The sequence below is a fragment of the Asterias rubens genome, chromosome 20 (assembly GCF_902459465.1).
Source record: "Asterias rubens chromosome 20, eAstRub1.3, whole genome shotgun sequence".
Classification (NCBI taxonomy): Eukaryota; Metazoa; Echinodermata; class Asteroidea; order Forcipulatida; family Asteriidae; genus Asterias; species Asterias rubens.
This window is the reverse complement of record NC_047081.1, coordinates 955,345-969,110: the sequence shown is the minus strand read 5'-3', so window position 1 is coordinate 969,110 and position 13,766 is coordinate 955,345. Positions and strand designations below refer to the sequence as shown.

Here is a 13,766-nt window from a genome sequence, read left to right as displayed (position 1 = left end):
TTTTACATGTGTGCATCAACAGAGGGGATTATGATCCGGCGAAATAATTCTTGTTTCATGATTTTGCGACCAATGTCACTAAATATGAACTGCTAACGCCTATAACTATTAAGTAGGGTTGAAGTGTAGTATTAGATGCCTTTAGGGTTTTTTGACGACGACGTCGATGTCGTCAAAAACCCCTATCTAATTACGCACGTTCGTTTTAACGAAAACCCATGCACAGAGAAATTGGTCCAGAACGCGGTTATAAAAACAAGGACAAATTTAACGCACATTCTAACGAAAATCCTAAACCTCCGTACGTTGTGCATGTACAGAGTAATGTGTCCAGAACGCGGGTAGGAAACAAAATAGTATAGACCCCTCTCAAGACGTCAACAACTCATTGAGGTACATACTGTGTTGTATTACCAAAGAGAATATTTCACAATAACATGAAAGTGACTGCATCAAGTTTACAAATTAAAAATTCAAATGAAGACCACGTGGTTAATTAATTAAGAATGTTAACACTTTTTTATTAGAGTAAAGCTTAGGTTCTAAGCTTCAATTTGATATATGATTTAACTCTTTTATCCATACTTTAGGAGACGGGGCCTGAACAAAAATGCTGTACAAACGCTTTGGGGTTTTAGGCGGAAACAAAGAATAATAATAATAATAACAACAATCTCGACGGTAGGTCGGAACAGCTAATTACAAAATTAATATTGAAAACTATGTCTACTATTTTATTTTTAATATTTTGTTTTATAGGCCTACTAAAAAAATATTCAATTTTTTTTGTAAACTACAAATTATCAGTCACATGTCATTTACATCATCAGAGTCAAAGTCATTGAGCTGAATTTGCATTAATGTATTTAATATAATATTCAAAGTATGTTGCGATCATGCATCAGCCTCCTCCACCCCCCCCCCCTAGATATAGATACGTCCCGACCCCGCCTACCCATTTTTAAATAACGCACAACAAGTCCAGGGGGCCATCGATCGCACACAACTTTACAAGCTCCGGTTTCCACAAGAAATACATTAATTCTAAACTTACTTTTTGCATTTGCTTTGTGAGGACACGTCTTGCATTTCATAACTACCGTTCCTTTTTTCAGGAAACGGTAAAATGGAGCCAAATTGCGGGCAAAATTCTCTTGAAGAAGCAAATAACTCCTCTCCGTCCATGTTTTTGAGAAATTCTAATCCAGCATGCGTTTCTGAATGGGCCGCACGTGATTTATCAAGCTGGACTTCATCCGAAAATTCAGCGTTGAATTTGGTTTAGGGTATCTGACTAGGTATTAAAATAGGAATCGCGTCCTCTGTTGGCGGATTGCGGCCGTGTCCGAAACGGCGACTTCGGCTACAGCTACGGCTAGATCGCCCGCGTCTGCCTATTCTTCAACACTGGTACACGCGCTGATCTAGACGTAGCTGTAGCCGAAGTCGTCGTTTCGGACACGGCCTTGTTGTTGCAGCAACAGTGTTAACTTTATGGAACTTTGGCCGCGGTTACTTGGGCCCAATTTCATTGAACTGCTTTCGTTAGGCAGAAAATATTACTAAATCTGCCAAAAAAATAAATAAAAGTAGGATAGTCGCATAAAAAATACGTACAATGACATTGTATTTTTGCTGGTGCATATTCTGGTATGCAAATGAAGTTTGGCCCTGTTTCCTGTGCTCTGATAAGATATTTTGCTTGGAAGTCTAGACTTAATGAAAATTGTTTTCAGTTTACAAAATGCTTGTATGGGCAGTGTTGTAGTCAAGACCATAGGCCTAGATTCATAGAGCTGCTTCTAAGCACAAAAAGTAGCTTAGCACAACATGCTTACCAGAAAAAGCTTTACCAGCCAACCTAACCATGTCATGTTACATGCAGTTTGTGACTAGCCTGCACATTTTTTAATCCATAAAATGGCCGACCGTGTTAGTTCGCAAAGTAAAACCACGCAATTTCGAAGCCTAGTTTCTTTGTGTGGATCATTCTACTTTTAAAACATCTTTCTAACAATAATAATTATACAGAGAAGGAAAACAATTATGATAAGTTATTTACAAACCTGTACAGAGAAGGGAACAAATTAATAGGTTATTTACAAACCTGCAAAGAGAAGGGACAAAATTAATAAGTTGTTTACAAACCTGTAAAGAGAAGAGAAAAAATTAATTAGTTATTTACAAACCTGTAAAGAGAAGGGACAAAATTAATAAGTTATTTACAAACCTGTAAAGAGAAGGGAAAAAATTAATAAGTTATTTACAAACCTGTAAAGAGAAGGGACAAAATTAATAAGTTATTTACAAACCTGTACAGAGAAGGGAAACAATTTTAAATAAGTTATTTACAAACCTGTAAAGTGTAATGTAAAGAGAACTGAGAAGGGCCAAAATTAATAAGTTATTTACAAACCTGTAATAAGAAGAGAAAAAAGTTAATAAATATTTACAAACCTGTAAAGAGAAGGAAAAAAATTCCCCAATTAGTATCAGTTCAGCAGTTTTTATTTCCGAACAAGCAGGCATTTTGCTAAATAATGTTGGCTGACAGGATTGTATGCACATTGTGCAGTTTTGGGCGTTTCAAAACGGCGTCCGTGGTGACTTCAAGCCCACAATGCAAACACACATAAAACATAAACGTATCAGGAAAGGCGTATTCTCAATATATCACCCTATAAAACATACCTTGGTATCTGCGGTCAGCCTCTGTCGAACAGCCACATTTACATGAATCCTATTGTCATTGATGGGCTTGAAGGAGACATTTTGTCTGAAGTTTACAGAAACATCAACGGAAGTCAAATTTCCCCCCTTCATTACCTTATCACAACTGAACTACAGAGGGCGCACTCCATAAATAAATTAAACCGGGTGGTGTGGCGCAACACCAAAGACGGTCCAAACTTATTTTCAGACTTTTGTGACAATATTTAATGGCAGTGTCCCCAATAACTTATGCAAAACTCTTGATTGGCATAATTTGAAGCCTAAATTTAAACTACCATATTGAATTAAGACGTTTCACAATGTGAACCTTCTCTTATTGTCCAATAGGGGGCAACCCTCATGCCTAAGAAATTGCATATTCACTAAAAGCTATGAAGCACGAAAAAAAAATTGCTTATCAAATATTAAAAAAATGAATGGCAAAAGTGCAACATTTATGGAGTTTCGGCTTGTTACCTGGGTCCAATTTCATAAAACTGCTTTATTTAAGCAGAAATAGGAGGCCTACTTATTAAACATTTTGCTTGAAAATGCAACAACCTGTTTAATTTTTCCTGTAAAAATTTTCAGGCAACACTTGAAAGAAGGCCTACACAAGGCTATGCCTTGTTGCATTTTAGTTAAAATTTGATGAGTGCTTATTGCATTTCAGGCAAAATTTGATTTTGAAGTACAAGGCTACTTGTGTACTTATCAAAGGCCTTGTGATTTTATTGGAGTGTAGCAAATTGTTTACAAAGGCCTTGAGGGAAGAAATGCAAACTTTACATTTTGTTCAAACATTAGTTTTCCTCACCTGGTTTATTTTGAAAATATTCAAAAAAGTCTTAGGCCAGTAACATGAAACTTAAAGTAGATATTATTTACAGTGGAAAGTAGTCAGCCACAAATGTTATATCAAATCATTACGGAAAAATAATTAATAAAGAAGAAAATTCACGTAAATCACAAACGATTGAATACATAACTTACAAAGTTCATATACAAATTAATTAATGTAAAACCTCACACTAAACAGTACTGGAAATAATCTGTACAAGACACAATCAATTAATATTTTCGGACAATAATAATAATAATAATAATAATAATAATAATAATAATAATAATAATAATAATAATAATAATAATAATAATAATAATAATAATAATAATAATAATAATAATAATAATAATAATAATAATAATAATAATAATAATAATAATAATAATAATAATATAATAATAATAATAATAATAATAATAATAATAATAATAATAATAATAATAATAATAATAATAATAATAATAATAATAATAATAATAATAATAATAATAATAATAATAATAATAATAATAATAATAATAATAATAATAATAAACAGCATTTATAAGGCGCATAAGACTCTCTATGCGCCTAACAATAAAAACTGAAAGGCTAAACAAAAACAAGACTGTAACTATATAGATATAAATCAGTTATAAACAAGCAACAAGAATCAAGCAACAGCCACTCTGAATCTGAAATAATAAAATACAGGAATACAGAAATACTTCCAACAGAATTTAAAAGATATTATTTTCTAAACTTGGTTGTTGTGACGACCTATTTCCAAGATCAAGGGACATTATTTTACCCTGTAAATAGGCACCTTGGGCCTCTGAAAATAAACAGAGGGGGCTCAGCAGAGGGAACCCCCCCCCCCCCCATCAGAAGATTGTATCATGCACAACATTTTGTCAGACTTTAGTCTGATTTGCAGTTTGTCGTATTTGCTCAAACAAAATAAGTAAAACTGTATTTTACAATTTCACACCGTTCTTCCAAATAATGTATTGCTAATATAAAAACCACTCCATCAACATTATGAAAAACAAATCCAATACAAAGGCCCAATATCATACAGAGCTGCATTAAATCAACACAAAGTAGCTAAGCACAACAACATTATGCTTAACAGAATAAAGTTACCAGCCAAAAGTCACATGAACATGTTGGGACTGGTATCCTGTTTGTTGAAGCCACTCTATGAAGATTGACCCAGTACTCAGTGATTAAAAGTCTCAGCCTCACTTACAAAATACATAACTTAAAATTAGCAATCTTGTCAAATACTAATTCCTTAAAGATATATCGTTATATAAAGATAATCTATCAGTCAAATACTCAAACTATATAAGATATAAATCAGTTATAAAGTACTAAAAGTATCTATGTTTATGTTATATGAGTATAAAATAGGAATAGAATATGGAATATTTGAATAACACTCCGGCACTTTTCAGAAAAACGCTGCAACCGTTTTCTTTTTTTAAGAACCAGACATTTCTGACGACTCTAAACCCTGTCATTACAAACTTATATTAGTTTGTACAAAATGAAAACAATTGTTCGCAGTGCTTTGTAAGGACACTCCTTGACTATTGGTACTCTTCCAGCCAACTGGCCCATGCCACAAAACACCACAAGTCAACAACAGACCTGACATTTCATCTTTATGGGGGCAAGGCTATTTTCACCAAGCAACAGGCACTGCATAAGCTAGTAGTTTGTTGTTCTTCTCCAAAAAGAATATAAATCCATCAATGTTTCACTATGCATTGACCAAAACTATGATAGATCTAAACAAGAGAACGATGCAGCAAATGCTAACAAAAACAACAACTGCAAGGCAAGCTTACAAGGAATGTTCAAATAACATAAATTCAAAATAAAAAATCTCAACTCTTTCATGATGGAAAAAAATTAAACGTTAAAACATTATATTAAAAACAAATTTCGTACTAACAAACATGATTACAAACAGTGTTGTTCAGGAATTCAGCTAAGTTAAATGTAACAACTCTGCTTACCACGGAATTCTGCGCTTAGAATCATACATTCTAGCGGACATCGTAAGCACAGAACTCTGCGCTAAGCAGAAATAATAACTTGGTCCCAGATCGGCTGATTTCTTTATTTTAAAAATTAAAAAATACAGAACAAAGTGTTGCTGTGCCTGGCGCTTTAAACTTTTTCATCAAATTGCAGTTAAAAGCCCTTTTATTTTTATTTTAAAAATATTTACAACTTGAAGTGAAATGTCCCACAACACTACAAGGCAAGAATATAATACAATAAATAGCATTGCAATGGCAGGAATATGAAAATAAAACAAGCAGTTATAAATGGTTAGTAATCAAACTTAAAATCAAATCTAAAAAATTAATCATACTGAAATTAAGTTAAGTCAAACGAAACAAAAAAGGACAAAATTAAAATGAACTTTCTTTACCAAATTTCTATTTCTGAATTTGTAACTGTACATCATCTCCAAATTTCGAAGCATGGTAACTCATAGTACAATCATTCCAAGTCTATAGTTGTCAATAAACACGAGCAATGACTGAAAACTTCACAACAGTTATTAAATTAAGGGCTGAATGACGAAGAATTAACTTAAGCGGGATTTGAACCTGTGAGCTCCAGATTAATATTTTAACACTTTTTAAAATACCACTTAATAAGTGACAATTATTTCATCTTTTTTATTCTTTTTTTTCAAGGTGGCATGATATGAATTTTCACAAATTTGAATTTGAATTTTTGATTTTGGCAAAAAGGAATGGATGGATTAAGGAAAAGATATTTAAGTACAGAATAATTTAGGTCGGCAAAGAAATCGATTTACTATGAAAGTCCAATTTGCTGGGTCTAATTTGCACTTCATTTTTCTTGGATCAAGAGAATACGGACGGAGTTTATATTCTTACTATTATTGGTTTATTAATAACCATACACTAAAACCTTAAGGCTGACTTGTATAAAACACATTATATATTTCACTTTAAATAAATAATTAAATTTGTAACAATTAATGCTGCATTTATTATTGAAGTAGGAAGAAAAATGTTTGCGTCAAGGAATAAGGCCTACGTGCAAACAAAAATAAATAAAAGCGCTGTTGATCAGTAAAGTGGAGTACGAACACGCACAAGCAAAAAGTCCCTATTTTGTGAAAAGTACGTGATGTAACTGTGGATTCCCTGATTTAGTAAGCCCCGATTATTTGCTAACAGTAAGCAGATCTGATCACATTTGAACTATGAGTGCGGCTAGAACTAGTAAAACACAACATAACGTTCTCCTTGTTTCATCCATAAAACGGTTACCAGGGTATCTGCTGAGTGCATCTTTAAAAAAGTCACTTAGCTACTCTACGAACCAAACTGGGCCCTCTAGTGTTCATGATTACAGCGCCCTCTAGTGTTCTTGATCGCTCTGTGTTTTCCTCCTTATACGAGTGTCTTGAGTAGCTCAATGGCCGCCTTGTAGCAGAATAAATACTGGTCCTGTCAAGACAGAGAGAGAAAAACAATCAACTTCAATTCCCTTAAGCCTAACCTTCCACAGAGAGTTACGACTAGTCTTATCTTGAGTTAAGATGAGTTACTCGCCCTAACTTAGGACTAGCCTTAAGTTTCTAATATCTCCTAGGACTAGTCCTAAGTTTATAGGACTAGTCCCCTAACTCTTTGTGAAATCGACTCCAGAACCCATCAAAATCCAACTGCATGTTTTGTTTGATTATGTTGGACTGAGGACTGCACTGGTAAACTGATCATGCTTAACATGGGATAAGGCATAACGCCATAATCAGAGTCCAACAGTTCAGGTACTTAGTTACCGTGTGGTGTTTGAATGAAGACCACCGAGCGTGACTGGGCATAATATCATACAGTTGCTTGAGCACAAAACGTAGCTAAGCACAGCAACATATGCTTACCAGATTAAGTTTACCAGCCAAAATATCATGTACAATTTGTGACTGGTATCCTGCTCATTTCTGTTGGGCAGTAAAATTGTTTAGCAACATTTCTTGCATACGCAGCTCTATGGAATTGAACCCTGTTAACAAAAAGCCAGTTTGAACCATGTGAGCTATTGGTATCGTAGCAGATTATTTATGTATTGCATCGGGGATAAAGATTAAACTAAACCCCACTGACCTTCGTCTGAATCATGCCCTGTCGTTGAGATCTCAACCCTCTCACTATGTCTCCAATCTTGAAGGTCTCATCTCGATCAATCAGCCCCATCATGGCGTCGATGGTGATCAGAGTACCGGTACGGCCAATCCCCGCGCTGCAGTGAACTATGATAGGTCCGTTGGCGTGGATCTTACGCATGTACTTGGTGTAGCGGAGAAGCGGGACTGATGATGGAGGGACACCATGATCGGTCCAGGTGGTGAAGTTGAGATGAGTCACAAAGTGGATGGTATTGGTCTAAAAGAAAACAAATAATATTTAAAAAAATAAATGTAGGCCTGATTTTATGAACTATTTTGTTCAATGCTGCAAATACTTATTAAACTTGGGTGTGATCCCTGGCTACATGGCAGTTAACGGCTGCATGGCTTCTGACTGGCACCCCTAAAAAAAAATGATTGACAAAAAAGGGAGAGCGCCAACAAAGGGCAAGATGTTGGTGGAGCGCTGTCACGTTAATTCTAAGGTGGTTGGTTCAAATCCTGCTCTTGTCAATTATTTTTCTTTGTTCAAACCCATAGTATGAATTGATTTGAATTGATTTTCTGCGCCTTGAACACCCAGCAGGGTGGATATGTGCGCATTACAAGTCTTATTATTATTATTATTATTATTATTATTATTATTATTATTATTATTATTATTATTATTATGAAGTAAAAGGTAGTAGTTTGCTAAGTCTAAACCAAAGATCGTTTCAAATTAAGAAATAAATATTTGTGACGTTTCAAAATGAACAAATGTCCACTATGTCCAATGTAATATGTTTGAATATGTCCCCACCAGCACAATCTCTCGGTGCCTCACTCTATTCCAAATCCCCACAAAAGAGAAAAATTTCAATACCTTAGTATCACTCATGGATATTTTCCGGATGTCAAAGTTGTCCAATGTCTGCATACTGTCGAGTCTCAGCTGGTATCGCCCGGCTACCATCATAGGCGTCTCCATGGAATCCGGCCAATAGTGGTCACACTTTACCTGGTCATGTGACGAGAAAGGACCAATCAGTAAAAGTTCTCAGAACGAAAAGCATGCAGGGTTATGAAAATTGTTGATAAGCAAATTTGCAAAAACCATGCATAAAATACAAGCTTCCCTACAAAGCGAGAGAGAACCCACGGTTTATGATCACGTTATGCTACATTCCAAAACTGCTCAACAAATGTTTTTCGCTTAGCAACTTTTAGCAGCTAGCCAGTCATACAGTAAATTTCACTTTGTATTTTTATTGGTGACCTGTTTCTCTGAAGCAAGACTCACTTCTGAAGTAGAACAATCGGCAGTATAAATCCCGATGCATCTATCTTACCTTGCCGCTCTCTACTGCTTGTGTCACCATGGCGATGACATCTGACCTCTGCTCCCAAACCATCTGCCAGAAGTCTCCGTTGGTCTGGGGGAGTGGTCCCTGACAGGCGATGTAGCTGTACATATCTTTACCCACTTGGACGTTGATGAAGTTGGCGTTGATGTAATCAGCGTTTCCGGCATATTGGATAACAACTCTCGTCTTATCATCTGCAAAACAAACCGAACAAAATTGTTTTGAATGTTTGAGACAATCGCTTTCACAATGAAGATTGTTCTTAAGTGCAATTTAACTGCTAAGCAATGTATGATGTCATAACACAAATCACTATGGTGATACTGACAACACATCTTGAGACATTGAGGAGACCAAACCTTCTCTTCTCAGAGCCAACACTCCACAAAAGAGATTTACACAGTAGTACCCGCAAGTTTTGAGAAGTTCTTTGTGAAATCGATCCTAGCAGATTTTCTAGAAGGATTAATAGCAAAATGTTTCATCACTGCAGATGTATACTCACATGGCACGACGTTCCTGTACCGATTCTTGTCCTTGTTGTTTGGTCTCTTCGCTTCCTCGCAATTATCCGTTATTTTAACATTACGTAACATCTGCAGAACAGTAAAACAGTGAAAACAGTCATTCAAAAACTTCATTGCGTTTTAGTAACAAAGGTACAAAGAATCAAGTTCCTTACAAAGCAGTAAATGGAAAGAATCTGTAAATCTGTATCTTGGGTATGAGTAGTGAGCCCTGAGATTTCATTTCTACAACAAAAAGAATAAAACACAAACCTTAAACTCCTCAGCAGGGTCCTGCTTGTCCATCTGCTTCTGCAACGTCGCGATGAGGCTCCTCAACTGCCGTCCCGAATAGCGCCCTCCTACGGAGGGTCTGACCAGCGCAGTGCGTCGCAGCTCACCATCGCTGATGACGCTCAGGATCTTGTGGCTGGGCGTGGCCCGTGGGGTTGGGGTGTGGCCGTGATCGGTGGAGAGAGGAATGTCGGTGTCTGATCCCCAGGAGCTCGAGTCGTCGCTGTCCGGTAGCATCTGACCTCGAGCCTTCGGGGGAACCGAAAATATAAATCAGGTGCTAACTTTTAGTACTAAAGAACGTGTACAACATCTAAAATTACCAACAACAAAAGCTTACTGCTTAAAGTTCATTATCAGCTTCTAATTGTATGGGTCCTGGCAGGGGGAGTTATAGCTCTGTTTCTATTCAGCAGAGTGTGGGTTCGAGTCCCGGTCTTGACCTTTGTTTCCTTGAGCAAGACACTTATTGCTGGAACTTTAAGCTTTACGCCCAACGTGTTATTATGCAAGAAGGATGAGAGGGTGACTCGAAACCACACAACACCAGTGCTTTAGTCCAGTGCACTTGACAGGTCAGCTTATTTCCATTTCATGACAGTACTGAAAACTTCAGGAAGAAGCGCGATGCAAAAAACTACCTACCTTCAATGCTTGGCCAAACTTCACGGCAGCATTAATGCCTCGACTCTTGGATGTGGAGCGACTCTCTTTGTGATTTGAATGAGCGTTGGTGTCATTGGGGAGATCCATAGTAGAGTTCATATCATCGTCCGTGTCATGACCTTTAAGAGACACATGACGAATAATTAACTGTTACTAGACTGTGATTGGTTTAGTTATAGTCACATGATGAATAATTAACTGTTATTAGACTGTGATTGGGTAAGCTTTCTACAAGAAGCTAACTGATTTTGGTAATCAGTTCAAATACCAAAACCCCAAAACATTTCAAAAAATAAACAGAAACACAATTGACTGTACCTTAACCCTTTACAGACCATAATGCACAACAAAATAACGAAAGAAAATACAGCAAAAATTCTGTGCTAAGCAAAAATTGTGTGGTGCGTGTGTGGTGCACCAGTCATAACGATGCAAACTTAATGTAATTTTTGGTTGGTCCCTTGTTTCTGCTAAGCAATACTTTTCTGTGCATAGCAAGTTTTTGTGCTTACAGGCTTTATTATGAAATTGGGCCCAGGTCACACCATTTTGTTGTCTTTCCATATATTTCAGTTGGCGAGGTATGTGGTAGCACCATGTGTAAATCTTTTTTAAATAGTTTAGATCAATTACGTTTTCTTATAGGGAGGTGGCGGAGGGGAATAAAGGGCCTGAATTTGTTCCTTCCTGAGAAGAGTGGAGGCGTTAGGGAAGGAGGGGGCAGCACATACCAACTTTTAAGACCCACTTTCTCCTTAGATTTACCTGAGACGTAGCCGGTACGGAAACCGGGCGGGGGAGGTGTAATAGCAATGGAAGACACACCACCAATAGGCAACGAGTAAGAGTCAAAGTTGAGACTTGTGCTTATATCAAACTCGGACAGATCTGCATGCACACCATGTGGAGTGTGGTGATGGGGGTATAGGGGTGGAAGGAGGGGTTGTACCATGGGGGTTGTGATGAATTGGTGGTGAGTTTGTGGGTGGGGTGTTAGTTTGTGGCACCGAGGCAAATGTGAGGATGTATAGTGACGTTGAAGTGGTGTTGGTGTGGATTGAAGTGAAGTGGTACGGGTGGAAGGTTCGGGGTGTACCATGGGGGTTGTGATGAATTGGTGGTGAGTTTGTGGGTGGGGTGTTAGTTTGTGGCACCGAGGCAAATGTGAGGATGTATAGTGACGTTAGGGTGGTGTTGGTGTGGATTGGAGTGAAGGGGTAGGGGTGGAAGGAGAGGTGTACCATGGGGGTGATGAGTTGTTTGTGGGGGTCAATGATGGTGATGAAGTTGGGGGTGTTAGGATGTGGCACCAAGTCCAATGTGATGATGTATAGTGACAGTGAGGTGGTGTTAAGGAAACGATGAAGGGATAGGAAGACCAGGGAAAACATTGTGACACAAAAACCAAGTAACAAAGAAAGAGGCAGGAAGAGGGAGCGTTTAGTTAGTATGACAAAACACCATATTAAAAAGTTCGAAAGAGAAACGTCCACATAAACATTTTTAAACATAAACAACAACAGGAGGTTTATAGAACAGGATGGCAATGAACGTTATTGAAAAGGGTGGATGGCATTAATTGAAAGAATGATCAAGAATAATTATGAAAAGACGATGTGACAATGAAGGATAAAAACAAAATGTGACAAATAAAAGATTGATATCAACATACAAAGTGTAAAACAAAATGTGCAAAATAAAAAATCATAAAAAAACAAATTGTGCAAAATTCTTCATCAGGACGAGATAAATCACAAGTGAAAAAAGTAACATTTTATACAAACTGACAAAAATAGTAACAAAATCTAACAGCAAAAAGAGTGATTTAAAGGTGACATCAAAGTGTGGAACAAATACTTGGTGCGAAATTAAAGGTGCCCACTGGTTTGTGATATTGTGACAAACATAAAAGAAAGTTTCTAGTGTTCATTTTCGAAGGATTTTCTATAAAAATGTTTTTGTACCTGCGTCATCGAGCTCGGCATCCCTAGCAGACTCGGTGTACGACTGAACCGGCGATTCTTCTTCGTTGTCGCTGTGATGAGGGAGGTTGAGGATCGGCACCGGAGATTCATGAATGAGGGGCGCAGGGTGATGAGGGAGGTTGAGGATCGGCACCGGAGATTCATGAATGAGGGGCCCAGGGCGCTTTGGCTCGCTCATCTGCTGGTTGGCGATGACGGTGGATCTTGCAAGTTGCCTACAACATCATCAAGAAAAGGCAGTCATCGCTCAAAATTCTCATGGATTTTGAAAGCATTATCTCGTTGGAATTTAATGGTTCAATCAGTCAAAATTCTTACGGATTTTGAAAGCATTATCATGTTGGAAATGACCGCTTTAATTCAGTCAAAATTCTTATGGAATTCGAAAGTGCTATATTATTTGAATTTAACTTTACAATTGAGTACATTGATTTGACACCCTTCTGTGGGTCAAAGTATTTTTGAGGTAAGAAAGGCCTATTATTTGCGGCTCTTATTTTGTTTCATTACCTTGTTACAGCCAGTTTGACCACTCCTTTGCTCTTCCTCAGTAATCCGACCGCTTTATTCTGTGTCATGCCCACCAGGCTCTCTCCGTTCACCTAATAGGGGAGAGGGAAAAATAAGGGGGGATAATAGACAACTTATATCACAACCAATCTTCTAATTTCCAATAAACATAACATCAAAACAAGCGTTGAAACTTTCAAGGGGACTTTATTTAACTTCACTGCCACGGAGTGAGTTCTTAATTGGTCTCTACATTTTGACTCGCCTGCTCTAGTCATCGTCAGGAGACTGAACACTTTTAAGGACTAACCTGCAATAGCCGATCTCCAACTTGCATTCGACCATCCATTTCGGCAACACCTCCCGAATTCAGAGTTTTGATGAAGATGCTTGTTTTCCCACCTTTCATTGCTCCAGTAAGGCTAAAGCCAAGGCTGCCATTGGCTGGCTTTTCAAGCTCGATCCAGATCACACCTCCCTATTGGACGAGAGAGATACATGAATATTTATGAGGACAGATACAATGATCTGATTGGTTACTTACATTAATGAAAAAATATAATATAGCATTGAGTAAACCCAAAGAAATTTGTGAAAACATGAGTCCTTTTTGAGAACCAACTGGGGAAAAAAAGAGCTTAAAACAATGGAACAAAAATGAAATGCCGTCTGTCCACAGAGGTAATACCCCAAGTGTGATTTTCTGAAGGGGGGGGGGGAATTGGCCACTGTTAA

At 37.3% G+C, this 13,766-nt stretch overlaps 1 protein-coding gene across 4 annotated transcripts in view; it reads right to left on the bottom strand.

Moving 5' to 3' along the window:
- Window positions 1–4,046: 4,046 nt before the first annotated feature.
- Window positions 4,047–13,766, bottom strand: part of LOC117303662 (tyrosine-protein phosphatase non-receptor type 13-like) — a 34,650-nt gene continuing 24,930 nt past the window's right edge. For 3 of the 4 annotated variants that reach the window (XM_033787908.1, XM_033787911.1, XM_033787909.1), the window contains 11 exons: window positions 13,342–13,509; window positions 13,032–13,123; window positions 12,501–12,736; window positions 11,302–11,424; window positions 10,516–10,655; window positions 9,850–10,119; window positions 9,576–9,666; window positions 9,056–9,264; window positions 8,590–8,724; window positions 7,702–7,980; window positions 4,047–7,044 (listed from right to left, as the gene is read on the bottom strand). In XM_033787908.1, the coding sequence (XP_033643799.1) occupies window positions 6,988–7,044; window positions 7,702–7,980; window positions 8,590–8,724; window positions 9,056–9,264; window positions 9,576–9,666; window positions 9,850–10,119; window positions 10,516–10,655; window positions 11,302–11,424; window positions 12,501–12,736; window positions 13,032–13,123; window positions 13,342–13,509 (1,800 nt within the window). In that variant the 3' untranslated portion in view covers window positions 4,047–6,987. The remainder of the gene's footprint in view (window positions 7,045–7,701; window positions 7,981–8,589; window positions 8,725–9,055; window positions 9,265–9,575; window positions 9,667–9,849; window positions 10,120–10,515; window positions 10,656–11,301; window positions 11,425–12,500; window positions 12,737–13,031; window positions 13,124–13,341; window positions 13,510–13,766) is intronic. The other variant, XM_033787910.1, reaches the window with a different exon arrangement.